This window comes from Stegastes partitus, unplaced genomic scaffold, assembly GCF_000690725.1.
Source record: "Stegastes partitus isolate 25-593 unplaced genomic scaffold, Stegastes_partitus-1.0.2 Scaffold1781, whole genome shotgun sequence".
NCBI lineage: Eukaryota > Metazoa > Chordata > Actinopteri > Pomacentridae > Stegastes > Stegastes partitus.
In genome coordinates this window covers 106927-121093 of record NW_007579512.1, presented here as the reverse complement: position 1 = coordinate 121093, position 14167 = coordinate 106927, and the positions used below count along the sequence as shown (strand labels likewise).

At 40.7% G+C, this 14167-nt stretch overlaps 2 protein-coding genes across 2 annotated transcripts; both read right to left on the bottom strand.

The window, feature by feature from the left end:
* Positions 1-857: 857 nt before the first annotated feature.
* LOC103372568 (SUB1 regulator of transcription) lies at positions 858-8637 on the bottom strand. Its single transcript, XM_008302240.1, has 5 exons — positions 8562-8637; positions 7556-7625; positions 6968-7087; positions 3638-3746; positions 858-1867 (listed from the first exon to the last, which is right to left on the bottom strand). The coding sequence occupies exons 2-5, from the start codon at positions 7622-7624 to the stop codon at positions 1788-1790; spliced, it is 378 nt and encodes a 125-aa protein (XP_008300462.1). The 5' UTR covers position 7625; positions 8562-8637; the 3' UTR covers positions 858-1787.
* A 1133-nt stretch (positions 8638-9770) lies between these two features.
* uqcc3 (ubiquinol-cytochrome c reductase complex assembly factor 3) lies at positions 9771-12975 on the bottom strand. The gene is made up of 2 exons (XM_008302239.1): positions 12724-12975; positions 9771-10081 (listed from the first exon to the last, which is right to left on the bottom strand). The coding sequence occupies exons 1-2, from the start codon at positions 12838-12840 to the stop codon at positions 9938-9940; spliced, it is 261 nt and encodes an 86-aa protein (XP_008300461.1). The 5' UTR covers positions 12841-12975; the 3' UTR covers positions 9771-9937.
* Positions 12976-14167: the final 1192 nt, after the last annotated feature.

Here is a 14167-nt window from a genome sequence, read left to right as displayed (position 1 = left end):
TCTCCTTCACTTTGTTCCAATGCTCCTCCCTGTCTCATGTTACTTGTCTTATGCGATCACATAAAATATTAATGTTAGATCATTTACACTTATATCACGTCTGATTACAATTGTGAACACTATTTTTTACCTTTTTTGACCATCATCATTTATGAGTCAGTTAAAGGCTAATGATACCTGACAAGAGTCATCTTCATCAGGTGTCTTCCTCTTCGAGAAATATTTGAATAAGCTGTAGATAATAGCTTAATGCCATCAGTCAGTTTATTCACGGTAGCGACACTGAGTTGGAGCAGGGCCCAACTAACCTAAGCTATTGATATGTTACATAATATTAGCTGGCCATCCATATTTTGCAAACGTCTATTTAACTTGTAAAATCTATTATGACCTCTTAAGCTAATAAGTCCACATTTTCTCCGGTAAGTCACTGTCCTATTCTTAAACACGACCCTCCTCTGACTCTCTGACCTGGAGCCTGGTGCTGGACGTGACGTCACTTTCAAGGCCGTGCTCTCGCCAGAAATTGACGTTGCATTAAACCCCCAAAGAGTAGAGACTGAGCAAGATAATTATCTGTAGTTTACCTTCGCACTTGCGAGTACCCGACCCAGTGCAGGACTCTGGTGTGAAGTTGGAGACGTGGCGGTGGTGTATTTGTGAAAAGAGAAAAAAAAAAAAAGAAAGAAATTTGAAGGAACGGCAACTAGGATTTAGGAACAGTGGCCTGCCAGTCCTAAATGAATGTACAGGAAACAATCATAACAATCTAATACAGTTATCCACAGATATCAAAACTGATTAAAATCTCACCTTGAATTCTCATTGAAGGAGGAACAACTCATATTGACCGCATCTTCCCAAATATTTTTTTATTCAGACTCATTGTTTCAGCTTATGCTTTAGCCATTTTTTACAAAGTACTACTGGTGTTACTACAAGTTGTTTACTCAAATTCTCTAGTTTGCTTGCATCTGCTTCTCCATGAGATCATGTCAGGTGAAGAACACTTTTGCCCAATAGGCACATAAATGTTAATATTGTGTAGCATGTGATGTGCCATTATTTTCACATTTGTACGGTGTGCATGCGTGACATTACAGAAGAGAATATCTGTGAAGTTTCTCCTCATGAGCATGATGTAACTCAACTCAATATCTGTTGGGATTTTAAAACTATGGTGTGAGCCCAGCCTTAGCTTACACAACTCACATTCTTCATGACTGACAGAGCTGGTATCACAAACCTGTTTATGTAATGCAATTCCATTGTGATGCTTTGGACAATTTATAATGACAGTTTGTTTAATAGTGTCATTTATTTTCAAAACCCATCGTATGGTTCACCATGAATCGAATCACCTTAAGGTACAACATGGCAGACTGGGCTCGGCTTTCTGAACTGACAAGCACCAATACTACATATTACAAAAGTCAGATGAAACAACATCCAATGATTTATCTATTTGATAATCAAACTACATGAACGTACACATTAACTGAAAAACAACATCAAGCTAGTGCCTTGATTTTATTATTCAATACAAAAACATTACTGTCTTGGTATACTACACCCACCAACTGTAATGGTCAACCACCTCCTCATTCACCCATACCTTTTCTACAACAGCTCAAAGACAAGTTTCACACACAAAACCAGAATAAGCAGACAACTAGATGTATAAACTAAAAATGAAACACGTTCATTAGAAAACAATCCCAGGGTTTTTACAAAACTAATTAGCCAACATGTTCAATTTTTTCAACAGATAACACTGAAAGGAATGCTTATACTCTCTTAATGGCATCATCAATTTCTGAAATCTGGTCCTTCAGTTGGTTCCATTGTTCAGGATTCAGGGAGATACCTACAAGAAATGTGAAATAGAGCTTCAAGCTGTATCTTACACCACAACTGTGAACCAATTAAAAAAAACATCACAGCCACCTTTATAGGTTCTTGTGTACTTTTTCAGATACATACACATGCATGTATGTATGTATGTATGTATGTATGTATGTATTTATTTGATCCTAATAATCAAAACATACAGACACGTGACAAATTAAAGGGAATTCCTGAGTGAATTACATGAGTGGAGAAACACATCAAATACTTCCACACACATGTGGCCAACAGCACATGTTTGATGACCATAATTTTTGTATATTACTGGGATATAAAAGGTAAACTGAACATCAACTCTTCTTCAGGTGGTTGGGACTGGCAGTGCCTGACTGTTCCTGAATGTCAGCAGTCATACAGGGAAAGCTATTACAGTAGGGTTACAGTGCATACATTTATCGTTACAAAGATGTACATGTGAGAGCTCAGTGGTGCTATAACCCTGATCTACAGAGATTTAGGGAAACAGTGATTATCAGCAGGAGTCATCCTTCATCATATTCTAAAAGTGAGTGAGCACAAAGGCCTGTACTACAAAGCAAGTTTAACACAGTCAGGCTTTCTTTATGTAAATCAAAGTTGCAATCAGGGATAATGAGTATCACGAAGGCGGTTATCAACTTTCTTCGTTAACTCAGACTTTCTGCTTCAGACTCTGTTCACATAAAAGGAGGCATTTAACACGTCGTGTGACTCCTCTCTCGCACAAAATAAAACACAATGTGTAGCTACTTCAGTCAACAGGTTTTAATGGAGAACAATGAGGAATATCAACATTTATGAAGGTAAAAACTACTACTACTGCTGCAAACAGTGCAATACAGGAATGTTGGTAGAAAACTGTTAACATCTTAATATTACACTGATGCAGCTGACTATTTCCAACTGACAGCTACACATTGAAGTTAAACTTCAAACTTTTAATATTTTAAACATGATCATGTATTGAAGTGCATTTAGGTCTGACACTGTCCCATAATGCAGGAAATCACTTTAGTTTTGTGCCAAATCAAAGCGAATTTAAGATTTTAAAAAAAGCAAAAAAGAAAGGAGACACTCTTTTCAGCCGATTTAAATCCTAAACTATGAATATAACCTGCTCCAGACCAGGTTAGCTCCGCAGTATCAGTTACCATGGAGATCTAGATGCCTTTGTGACACGGAAAACTATGGCTTTAAACTCAACATACCTCACTAACCCACTAATCTTGCTTCATAGTACAGCCCTCTGGTGTAAAGGATCACTGCAAATCAATACAGATTTTTTGTAAGTTGTCACCTTCATCTCTTGATGAAACAATTCTATCCTAATGAGTGTGATGTCTTCCAGGATGACAATGCCCTCATCAACAGGGCACAAAGGGTCAATGAATTGTTTGCGGACTATGCAAATGATTTGAATAATATGCTACAGCCTTTAATTTCACCAGGTCTAAGACCAGATCAACACCTCAGGGAGACTCTGGACCAATATTACACATCACTCTTAAACACTAACATCAAAATACCAAAAGAGGGAAAATCTTTTGGAAAGATGCTGTTCAGCCCTGCTGTCGAATTCAGAGACATGGAGAATCAGTGCCAAGAAGCACTGAAGTTCCTCTGGTGCCACGTGGTGGTCCAAAACCTCACAAAGACCCTTCTTTTTTTAATTTGTCACTTGTCTGTGAGTGAGTGAGTGAGTGAGTGAGTGAGTGAGTGAGTGAGTGAGTGAGTGAGTGAGTGAGTTCACCTTTTTTCCCTGGCTTCATCTCCCCATCTTGGTTCATCCAGTACTCTCTGATGTCAATCAGGACTTTCCCCTTGAAGTCTCTGACACTGACATATCTCATCTTTCCAATCTGTAAGAAGCAAAGACACTGTCAACAATTGCTCTTTAAGGCTTCTATAATGTTCATTTAAGGCACACTATTGTTTACATTAAAAGTGACCAACAGTAGTCGAAAACATTGAAAAAGAGGTCATCCTTTGTCGTTGCCACGTAGCTGATCAATCACTGTATGAGGTGGGTCTAAATATCAGACCGTTCAAAATGTTTGGACACACACTCCCCTAACCCGAGGGGTTTCTACAGCCATCAAGGAGGCAGTTCAGCCTGACTGTACTGATGGGGGTGTTTTGTTCTGCACAGGCTGTAACACACCTTGAGGTAAATTTGTAATTTATGAGTTTTACAGTAAAACTCACTTGACTTTTGGGATGAAGACATTTTATAGCCTTTAAAATACCACACAGTGAGTACTCACTAATATCTTATATTGTTAAAATATTCCATTTTGGTGGCATTAGGGATCAACCAATTATCAAGGCCGATTGTTGGGATTTTTTTCAGTTGTCAGTATCTTTATTTACCAATTTTTTGCTACATAAATTAAATGCACTGCTTTGGCTTTGATGCAGCTGTATCTTTCTCTCTGCAGTCACTCCGTTTCCTCAAGCAACGTCCCCCCCACAGCACTGTCTGATTGGCTCTTACATGCCACAAGTAACAGCCAGCCAGGGAAAGAGACTGATTACAGAGCAAGACAGACAAACATATTTGTTGAATGAAGCAGCTCTAGTGAATTAGCAGGGCTGTTTAGGGAAGGTGAGATAGCACATGTTGCTTGAGGTTGTGATGAACACAGCAGTCTTCCACAAGCATGCATGGCCTGACTGTCAAACACACAAGGCCCCACAAATTCACCTGTAGGTGCTCTACACATGTAGGTGTTGATCTGTTCAATCACTACATGGTTTACTGTGCCCCTCAGACTCTGGTGTACCATAACATCTTCCAAAAGACACATTGCCACAAATTAGGACGTTTTTTACTTTCAGAGTGGCTAAGGCTACGCTAAAGGCTAGCAGCTAAGTTAGGAGGCAGCCACAGCTTACTCTGATCTAACTCAATCTAACAGTCAACAGAGGAGTGATGCACAAAAAAACATCACTCCTCTGCCTTATTGCATACAGTCATGGAAAAAAATATTAGACTACCCTAGTTTTCTTCAATTTCATGTTCATTTTAATGTCTGGTATCACAAAAGGTATATCACCTGAAGAATACAATGAACACGACAAAAATGCAGCTGATTGCATAATACTTTATGTCCTATTTGAAATGCTTAAGCTTAATGGTATTCCCAGGGTACGTAAGAGGCCATTTCATGTCATAAGCAGCACAGCACATGCAAAGGCCGAGAGTGGTTTCCTGCTTATATTTAAGCCATAGCACAACTCACAAGTTGTCAGCTCTCACATAATGAGTAAAGCAAAAGAATTATGTGAAGTTGCAAAGGCAGCCATCTTAGCAAATTGGAAATTGGCATGAGTGAGAGACAGACGGCCATTCACTACACCAAGAAAAAACAAGCCCAACATGGTGCCACCAAATTGCTAGCTGGTTGGAGCAGGAAGTGTCTTTCTACCCCACGAGGTGACCGTGCACTCATCAGTTCCTGTGTCAGGAATCGTCATCAGACCTCCAGGGACCTTAAAAATGAATCGCAAGATTCGCTCCACTGTTACCATCCGTGTTTATTTTCGCAAGCACTGAGCACGCTCGTGGTGTGTGATGTCATTGTGTCCTCTTCTGCACATGCGGGACACTTTTGGGTCATATGAAGTTCACACAGGAGATCACATACAAGTCGCATTTAATTGGAAATGTGAACGAACTCGCAAAAAAAGCGGATATCAGTAGAAAAAATCTGAATTGAGCATTAAGTCCTGCAGTGTGAAAGTAGCCAATCTGTCGGATTGCTATGTCAGATAATATGCCGTTATCCTCATTTGTGACATAAAATGTCATGTTGGAGTCGGAATCCAAGGCTGTCAGTATGTTAAGGCTATTTTTTTATGGGTTCCGTTCGTTTTTCCTAAAAACCTGTTGGACAGCAAGGTTTTCGGATTGTTAAGGGTCAGAATGTCAAGTCATGACTGCATATATGTATAAATTCATTAACAGAAATCCCTATTGATTAAGAAGACTAGTTAGAAAGGATAGGTCCCCTGCTATCACATGCTGTTATTAACATTTAATGTATATATCCAAATATCAGTTATTGGGCTTTCTTGATTACCAATAATCAAAATCAAGATCAGCTCTGAAAAAAAAAAACACATTGGTCGATCCCTAGTGTGTACATGAGAATTGATGTAGTAAAGCATTCAAACTGGGAATGCACATTTTAAAGACTGTCCTTAATTAAAAGTCAACCACATATGAATAATTGATTAAATTGTTCTAAATAAATGAAATGTGTTTTCTTAGAAGCATGTAGAGTTTTGCTGGTTCTATATAGTGGCGGCATCAACAGCTTAGCTCCTTGCTGTCTGATGCGCAGTTCCCAGCTAAACAGCTGACAGACAACAACCCAGAAGAACACGTAGCAGAGCCATATTCCTTTTCCTTGGGTGGAAGTGAGGTGGGTTTGTTTTACGTTTTTTGCTGCCCATACAGGCGGTTAGCAAACACACCTGTAACTCATTACATCAGAGAGCATAAGATTTTTAGTGTTGCAATTCAAATACTGCAGCACAGAAGTGAAGTCAACATATCATGGAAATGGCCACTGCCATCTTGGAATGTGATGTCATTTGCAACCAGATTCTGTGCAATAGTAATTTTTACCCATCGACTGGTTGTGCTCATAGACTGGCCAAGCAAGAGGCAGGACCTGGATACCACACTTCCAGTCCCAGTCATTACTGCATTCTGGTTGCAAATCACATCACTGGCATGAAAATAGCAGCGCCTAGTTTTGGATGTTATGGCTTTACTTGTGAGGGGCTGTCATGTCATCCATCTGTAAATAAAGTCTAATGTAACACAACATGTCCTCACCTTCTGCATTATCAGAACATTTTTTATCAAATAAATTATAAATGGCAATTAATGGAATTAAAAATCATCATTCGCATCCCTGATTACCACCAAATTAAAACATTATTAGATATTTTCTTTATCAACATAGTTCAACTTAGTAACTTGGAAACCTTCAACTTTCTTCATATTTGGCACCAACATTTAAAATATATAAAAATGTGTTTTTTATTAGAGTATACCTGTACCACCCACCTGGAACATGTTGTCGTCACCATTACTGGTCCCTTTGGATGAGCCTCCTGGCTTGGAACTCTCTCCACTCTTTGGTTTTTTGGCTGGCTTCTCTGGTGCACTTGGCTTCTTTCTCTTTGCCTGCCAAAAAACAACACAAAACAAAACAAACAAACAAAAAACACTGAAAATTATTGCTACTTGTTATGTCCGTACCAAGGATGGTACAGAATGTTACTTATAGTCCAGTGATAACTTCTATACACACAGTCTAACAATTAAGGATAGTGACGCACTATCAGCTGTTTGTCAGAAAACGCTATGAAGAAAAACAGTAAAAGACAGCACTTGCTCCCGACTATGGCAAAGAGGTTATGAAAGGGTTATGGGAGAGTACTGATAAAGGTTCTGATAAGTATCAGTGATGATAAATAGTAATAGTAGTAATACTGTTCCAGTTTGACTTCCCTCCCTCAGTGTCCACAGGCTTGCATCACAAACTGCAATCTAACTCAAGGCAACAGGCAATGACTGGATGTAATAAAAATGAAAGTGCTTTAACTGGATGGATGAAGTGCACAAATCAGAAGTTATCACTACATCACAAACCTTGGTCTCTACTTCACTGTCGGAGTCACTTCCAGATGTGGAAGACAGAACTTCTTTTGATTTTGGCATTCTGTTGAGACAGGGATCAAAGATCAGATTTCTATTTCAATATCAAACCACCCTCAAGTGTTCATTTAAAAGACTATTTACAGTGACATGTGCAGGGACAGGTTTTGATTTAGATTCACTGCAGAGACAGGACACCTTCTAAAATGATTTCAAGACAAACACAATAATGATGTCACGTTTAACGCGGTGTTTCAATCCATTCAAGGGGCTGAACTTCAGTAGCTAATGATTTGGCACAAACACACAAGAAAGACAGTGAGTTGTATGCTGGTCAGCAGGTCAGCATCGGGTCAGCCCATGCATCCAGCCAGCCCGCTCTGGCACCGAACCGTCCCACGACACACTGAAAGCATCTGCCAGGCTGCAGGCTGTTACTGAGGAAACAGCTTCAGACCGGCGGTAAACGGTGCTAAACTACCTGGTGAGTGTTGCAGTTATACCATTCTCCTTCTGGGAACCAGCACAGATTCTGCCTGTAACCCGACTGTAAACCCAATAGTTGGTTCCGTACGTCGTGCTTCATTTAGTCTGCACGTTTCTAATGCTTCCGGACGGGTGATGCTTAAAAGGCTTCGGTGCTTCGTTGGCAGTGTGTCGAGTCGTTCAAGCGCTGTAAACTGCACATAGCGTACATTTAGTTGACAGTTTCGAGTCCGGAAAAAGTCCCACACTGCAATGACTACGCCAGAATACAGGCGTGGACGTTAGCTAGGAAGCTAAGTGCTATCTGAGCGGGTTAGCCGGGGTGGCTAACGGTAGAGCAGCTGAAGCCGCTGCACATGTACGCGTCTCGCTGATGGCAGGACGGCAGCTGTCTGCAGCCTCCGGTTGTGCTGCCAGAGCTGCGCAGTGAACCGCTTAGAGACTCGTCTGTGAAACCAAACGTCCTCTCAAAGACACGTCTACAGTACTTTCTTTTAAAACTGTTAATGCTTACATGATGTGGTGTAGCACAGCGGGTCTCCGGACTGGAAGCGGAAAGCTGATTGCCTACGAGAATTGCATACCTATCGCGAGAGCACACAGCGCTACAATACGCCCGTTGGAGGTGAAGTCCTTATTGAGTTAAAGGCGGATGTGAAGACAGTTTCCAGTACAGGAACTTACAGAAACAAACGGAGTAATTAAAATATTATGGAGTACATATCCAAAAATATATACAGGGTTCAAGAAATTAATGAAAACAGGTTAGACTATTGTTGTGAAATGAAAAATACTTTATTTGTCCCAGAAGGGAAATTCAATAATAATTATTGTTTATTAATTTCATTTTCATTAATAATTATTATTATATTAATATAATTATCCTGCACGTGGTCGGAAATCTGCGTTCAACCTTAATTTTACATAAATTCTCATGTAGATCAGCAATATATCACAGCTGTATATTGCATATATCAGGCCTGCAGACTTGTCCATATCACACTACACAAATAGACTGAACACTGCAAAACAAAAACCAAACAGATACAATCAAAAGAAAGGGAAATTAATAGCAGTCAAGATTGATCCATCTTATATTTAGACTATCGGGGCTTAATATGCGTACCAAAGTTATTTTAGGAATCCTTACCTACCTGTTATCAGAACTTTTGGACTTGCTAAATATTTTAAAGTAAATCAGTCCCACTTTATTATACAACAGACGAGAACTATATATTGCATGCAGTTTATGATGCATAAACTGAATGCATGCAGCCTCTCTGACTGATGTCTCCATCAACCACACACATAGAATAAACCTTTAAAATCAGACAAATTTAAATCTCTCTAATTCAACCATAATGAAAAGCTGCAACGATTAATCTACCAGAATGTCACTTGCATGAATTGGCACTTCAGGGTTTCAGTGTTTTGTGAAAGGACTACTCCGTTTTCTGATGTTAACCACATCACCCAGTGTAACTATGTAGCTCTTTGATGTGTTTTAATAATAGTGCAGAGAAGCAAGATATACCAGGCTTTAATACACACACAGCACCTGTAACTTGGGTCTTAATGTGGGGTTAGTTGATGACTAAAAGGTACATATAAAATCATTAGACTGGTCATTTCACTGTACATTGGAACATGTCAATGCTCAAAATCAAGGTCATAACCAGTCCTAGCCATCGCGAAGCCTTGAATAAGACTAAGAATACGTGACTATGTTTGGATAGTTTAATAAACAATTTTAACATCCAGTGGTAAAATGGTTTTACACAAACAAGACAACTACATTTGTACAATAATCATCTTTATGTGAACAGGTTGCAGCACTGTGAAGCACTCAAGACATTTGGACTTTCAAACAGGTCACAGGGTGAGAGCTGTCTATTTTGCAGGTCCTTCGAATCCTCTTGCTAGATTGTCTTTGGTTCCTGCAGCGTCCTTTAGTATTTCCATCAACATCGCGTTCCTCTGCCTCGTCTCATCCATCCTCGTGGGGTCTATCTCAGGGAGATTCTGAGAGTTATTCTGAGGACAGAAGAGCAGAAGGCAGACACCTGTGATAAATGACTACAACAAACCATATCAAGAAAATGTTCACTTAATTCAAGGTTCAAGGTCTTTTATTGGTCACGTATACACGGTATAACGTGCAGGGAAATGCGTTGTGTACCTGTTCCACACCGAAACAATAATAATAAGATAAATAAGAATAAGGAATACAATACACAAGAAGTAAAATATATATATATATATATAGAGAGAGAGAGAGAGAGAGAGAGAGCAGAAATAAATAAATCAAATTCCCAAACAGTGCAAAAAGGGAATAAAACAAAAAAGAAAATAACAATAATATTACATACATGTATATATACAAGGTCAAAGTGCAAAGTGACCAGTTTGATTGTCTATTGAGTCTATTGTTTCAGGTTCAGCAGGCGGACAGCCTGAGGCAAGAAACTCCTCCTCATCCTCTCTGTGTTTGCCTTCAGGCAGAAATAACGCCACCCTGACGGCAGTAGAGTAATTTTATTTGGCATAAAATGATCATGGGGCTGCAAGGTGGCTCTGGGGTTAGCACCGTCGCCTTGCAGCTAGAAGATCCCAGTTAGTCCTGGTGAGGACACCTGGGATCTTTCTGTGTGGAGTTTGCATGTTCTCCCCGTGCAGTGAGGGTTCTCTCCGGGTTCTCCAGCTTCCTTCCACAGTCCAAAAACATGTTGAGGTTAATGGTGATTCCAAATTGTCTGTAGGTGTGAATGTGAGTGTGCTTGGTTGTCTGTCTCTAAGTGTAGCCCTGTGATAGACTGGTGACCTGTCCAGGGTGTCCCCAATCTTCACCCTGAGTCAGCTGGGATCGGCTCCAGCCTCCCACGACCCTAATGAGGATTAGGGTGTACAGGTAATGGATGGATGGATGTATAAAATGATCTCTCAAGTAAATTTTGGGCTTTTTTCATAAATATCTTTTTCATTTTACCTTTGAATAAATAAATAAACCTTCAGGTTTTGTTTTTTTTCCCTTTCCAGTAAAGGGGAAGTTTTTTGGTTCTTTCCCACTGTCACCAAGTGTTTGTTCAAATGGAACATAAAGGAAACTTTAGATTTGTTAGGTTCTCTGTTTAAATTGTGCACGGTTTGGTCTTCCTCTGAGACGACATGTTGGCGCTGTAGACATAAAACTGAATTGCACTTGTCTCTCACTGTGTTTACATTAGTTTACTACCTGTATACCTTGATAAATAGGGTAAAGTGCTTCATTCAGAGTAATTTGGTTGATATTCAAAGTTTATCTCCTGGTCTTTATTAAAACTAGCTCCTTACATCGAATGGAATGAAAACCTGTTCTTCCAGCCATAGTACCCGGTCCTGCCGTGACCTCTATAGAACCACATGTAGTTGGCTGTTCACAAGAAGCTGCTGCACATGGAAATGTTCCTTTTGGAGCCGAGAGCTAACACAGCTATGGTGGCATTATTGTAGCAAAAGTATTTGTCAGTGCGTATGGAGAGCTGTCTGTCTGTATCTCAAGCTGTGTGTCCGAAGTGAGATTTGTCAATGTGTAAAAGAAGTTGTCAATGCGAACCGGAATCTACAAAAGCCGTCTCACAATTTGCCTGTCTGTAATCAGGTTTCAAATGTATAAAAAAAATCTGCTCATATGTATTAAAATTCGGGCATGTAATAAGAGTTGTTAATGCGTACAAAGAGTTGTCAGTGCGCACCAAGGTACTCAGTAGTTATGCCGCATGCAAGCCATCAAGTGGCGCTATGCATCAGTCTTGGAGCATACGCGACATTGTGCGGCAGAGTGGAAGACAAAGATGGAGTCCCGACCGCACACACTGAGTACATGTTAATGTTTTTTGCAGTTTGTATAATAAGTGAGGTAATTGCTGAGCCTTCTAAAAAAATATAATATTACATGTATATGTGAACAAGTTACATCTGCTGAGTTTATGGGTCGCTGAGCAAAACCTTTCATGATAGCTTGCACACGGCGTAACTACTGAGGTACAGAGCAGCAGAGCAGCAGCAGCCACGATGAACGATCCTGTGAGCCTGACTCAGGCCACAGAAACACTCAATTTCCGACACTCTTCAGTTTCAGATTCTCTCACGGCAGAAGTGTAGCAAAGGTCATGTGTACAAAGACAGCCAATGGTGAAGCCGTTTGACTCGTAACTGGTGATTTGTCTGTATTTTCAGCACTTATATTTGAATACACAGACTTTTCAACTACAAATACCTTTGTACGCACTGACAACTCTTATTACATGTCCGAATTTTAATAAAAATGGGCAGATTTTTTTTTTACACATTTGAAAACCTGATTACAGGCAGACAAATTATGAGACGACTTTTGTAGATTCCGGTTCGCATTACAGACGGTCTCCATACGCACTGACAAATAGCTTTGATACAATAATGCCCGCACACACAGCTCCCTGACCTCCACCGTGTGAACTCCCTGCTGCTGCTGCTGCTGCTGCTGTAGTTGTTGTTGTTGCCCCGGCATAATGTTGCCCCGGCATAAACGGACGTGTCTCCCGGAAGCCCGTCCGGCTGCTGAGTACCGGGCTGCCGAGCTACTCCGGGACAGCAGCGGCAGCAGCTCCGCCTGAGATGTAAACAGTTGTCAGCGTGAGGTTGCGTTTCCATCAAATCACCTTGGTCGTGTCCCTCTGCCGCCCGTCTCCTGTAGACATGATGGACCACATCCCAAAGCCGGCCCCCACCATAGCGACCATGGCGGTGGAGGTCAGGATAGTCCGCATGGCGCTCATCCTGGGCCTGGGATGCGTCCGTACGAGTGCCTTCAGCTGCTCGACTCAGAAAACACGAATCCAGCCGCTGTGTTGGGTAACGACGGACTCACACCGCAGCACCGCTGCACGCTGGGAGAGCTTCTTCTTCTTCTTCTTCCTGTGCTGGCCAGGCGACGGCACCGTGCAGCCCCCTGCTGTTGGTTGTTGTTATTGTTCCTTATGGACAGGTCAAACCTTTTCTTGACTGCTAAGTGAAGCCTCTGCCTGTGTTTGCTTCCCTCTGACAGACCAGACTGGCCAGGCATTCCTGCTCCACCGTCATAACAAGTACTATCAAGGAAAATATGGATATTTTTAAATTACCCCTCCACCCACCTCAAGCACTTTGTTCACACATTGACATTTCAGGCTATATTTGAACAAACTACTTGAGTTCCAAGACTGAGATTTTTCACAATTATTCCTCATTGGGCCATTAATTTAGAATCTGCAACACTGGACAAGATAAAATCATCTCTGATTATGGGTGAGTTGGGGAAAAATGAAGCCATCATAAAAAAGTCCTGTCTTTGAACTCACATTAACAAAAACTGATAATGCAGAATTCAACTAGTGATGTTTTCTGAACCATATATAGTTGCATGTCTCAATGATATAAATATAGAATACTTTTTAAGATTAAATGCTTGAAAAGGTTGGGTTTTTTTTTTTAGAAACTTTCACAACTGATTGAGTGGTTACGACATGTACCACAAAAGCAAAAAAAAAAAAAAAAAATGATAGAAAGCCTGAACCAAACAGAAAAGCATTCTGGAGTTTCAAAATGGTTCTCAAAATATTATTAAGAATATCCATCCATCCATCATCTATACATCTTAATCGTCACTAAGGTCATGGGGGGCTGGAGCCTATCCCAGCTGACTCAGGGTGAAGGCAGGTTCACCTGGACAGGTAACCAGTCTCTACACAGAGAGAAAACCAAGCACACTCACATTCACACCTACAGACAATTTAGAATCACCAATTAACCTCAACATGTTTTTGGATTGTGTGGGAGGAAGCCGGAGAACCCAGAGAGAACCCATGCTGCACGGGGAGAACATGCAGAAAGATCCCAGGTGTCCTCACGGAACGCAAAGCGACAACCTTCTTGCTGCGAGGCAACGGTGCTAACCACTGAGCCACCTTGCAGCTCTACTAAGAATATAAATTTTTTAATATGGACATATTTTTCATTTTCTGCCCCACTTTGCAGGCATCAACCTTGGTTTGGATGAGACTTGCCATGTAGTTTTGTGTAATTTGCGGGGATTATCGCGACATTAGGTCATCCCAGATAAAACAG

What these genes read in the sequence shown, in the direction of transcription:
- LOC103372568 (XM_008302240.1), bottom strand. Translation starts at nt 7,624, where the DNA reads ATGCCAAAATCAAAAGAAGTTCTGTCTTCCACATCTGGAAGTGACTCC. An exon ending in GTGACGACAACATGTTCCAG is followed by an intron (nt 3,747 to 6,967) that starts GTGGGTGGTACA and finishes TGCTTCTTACAG; the next exon opens with ATTGGAAAGATGAGATATGT. An exon ending in GATGAAGCCAGGGAAAAAAG is followed by an intron (nt 1,868 to 3,637) that starts GTGAACTCACTC and finishes CATTTCTTGTAG; the next exon opens with GTATCTCCCTGAATCCTGAA.
- uqcc3 (XM_008302239.1), bottom strand. Translation starts at nt 12,840, where the DNA reads ATGAGCGCCATGCGGACTATCCTGACCTCCACCGCCATGGTCGCTATG. An exon ending in GGCAGAGGGACACGACCAAG is followed by an intron (nt 10,082 to 12,723) that starts GTGATTTGATGG and finishes TTCTGTCCTCAG; the next exon opens with AATAACTCTCAGAATCTCCC.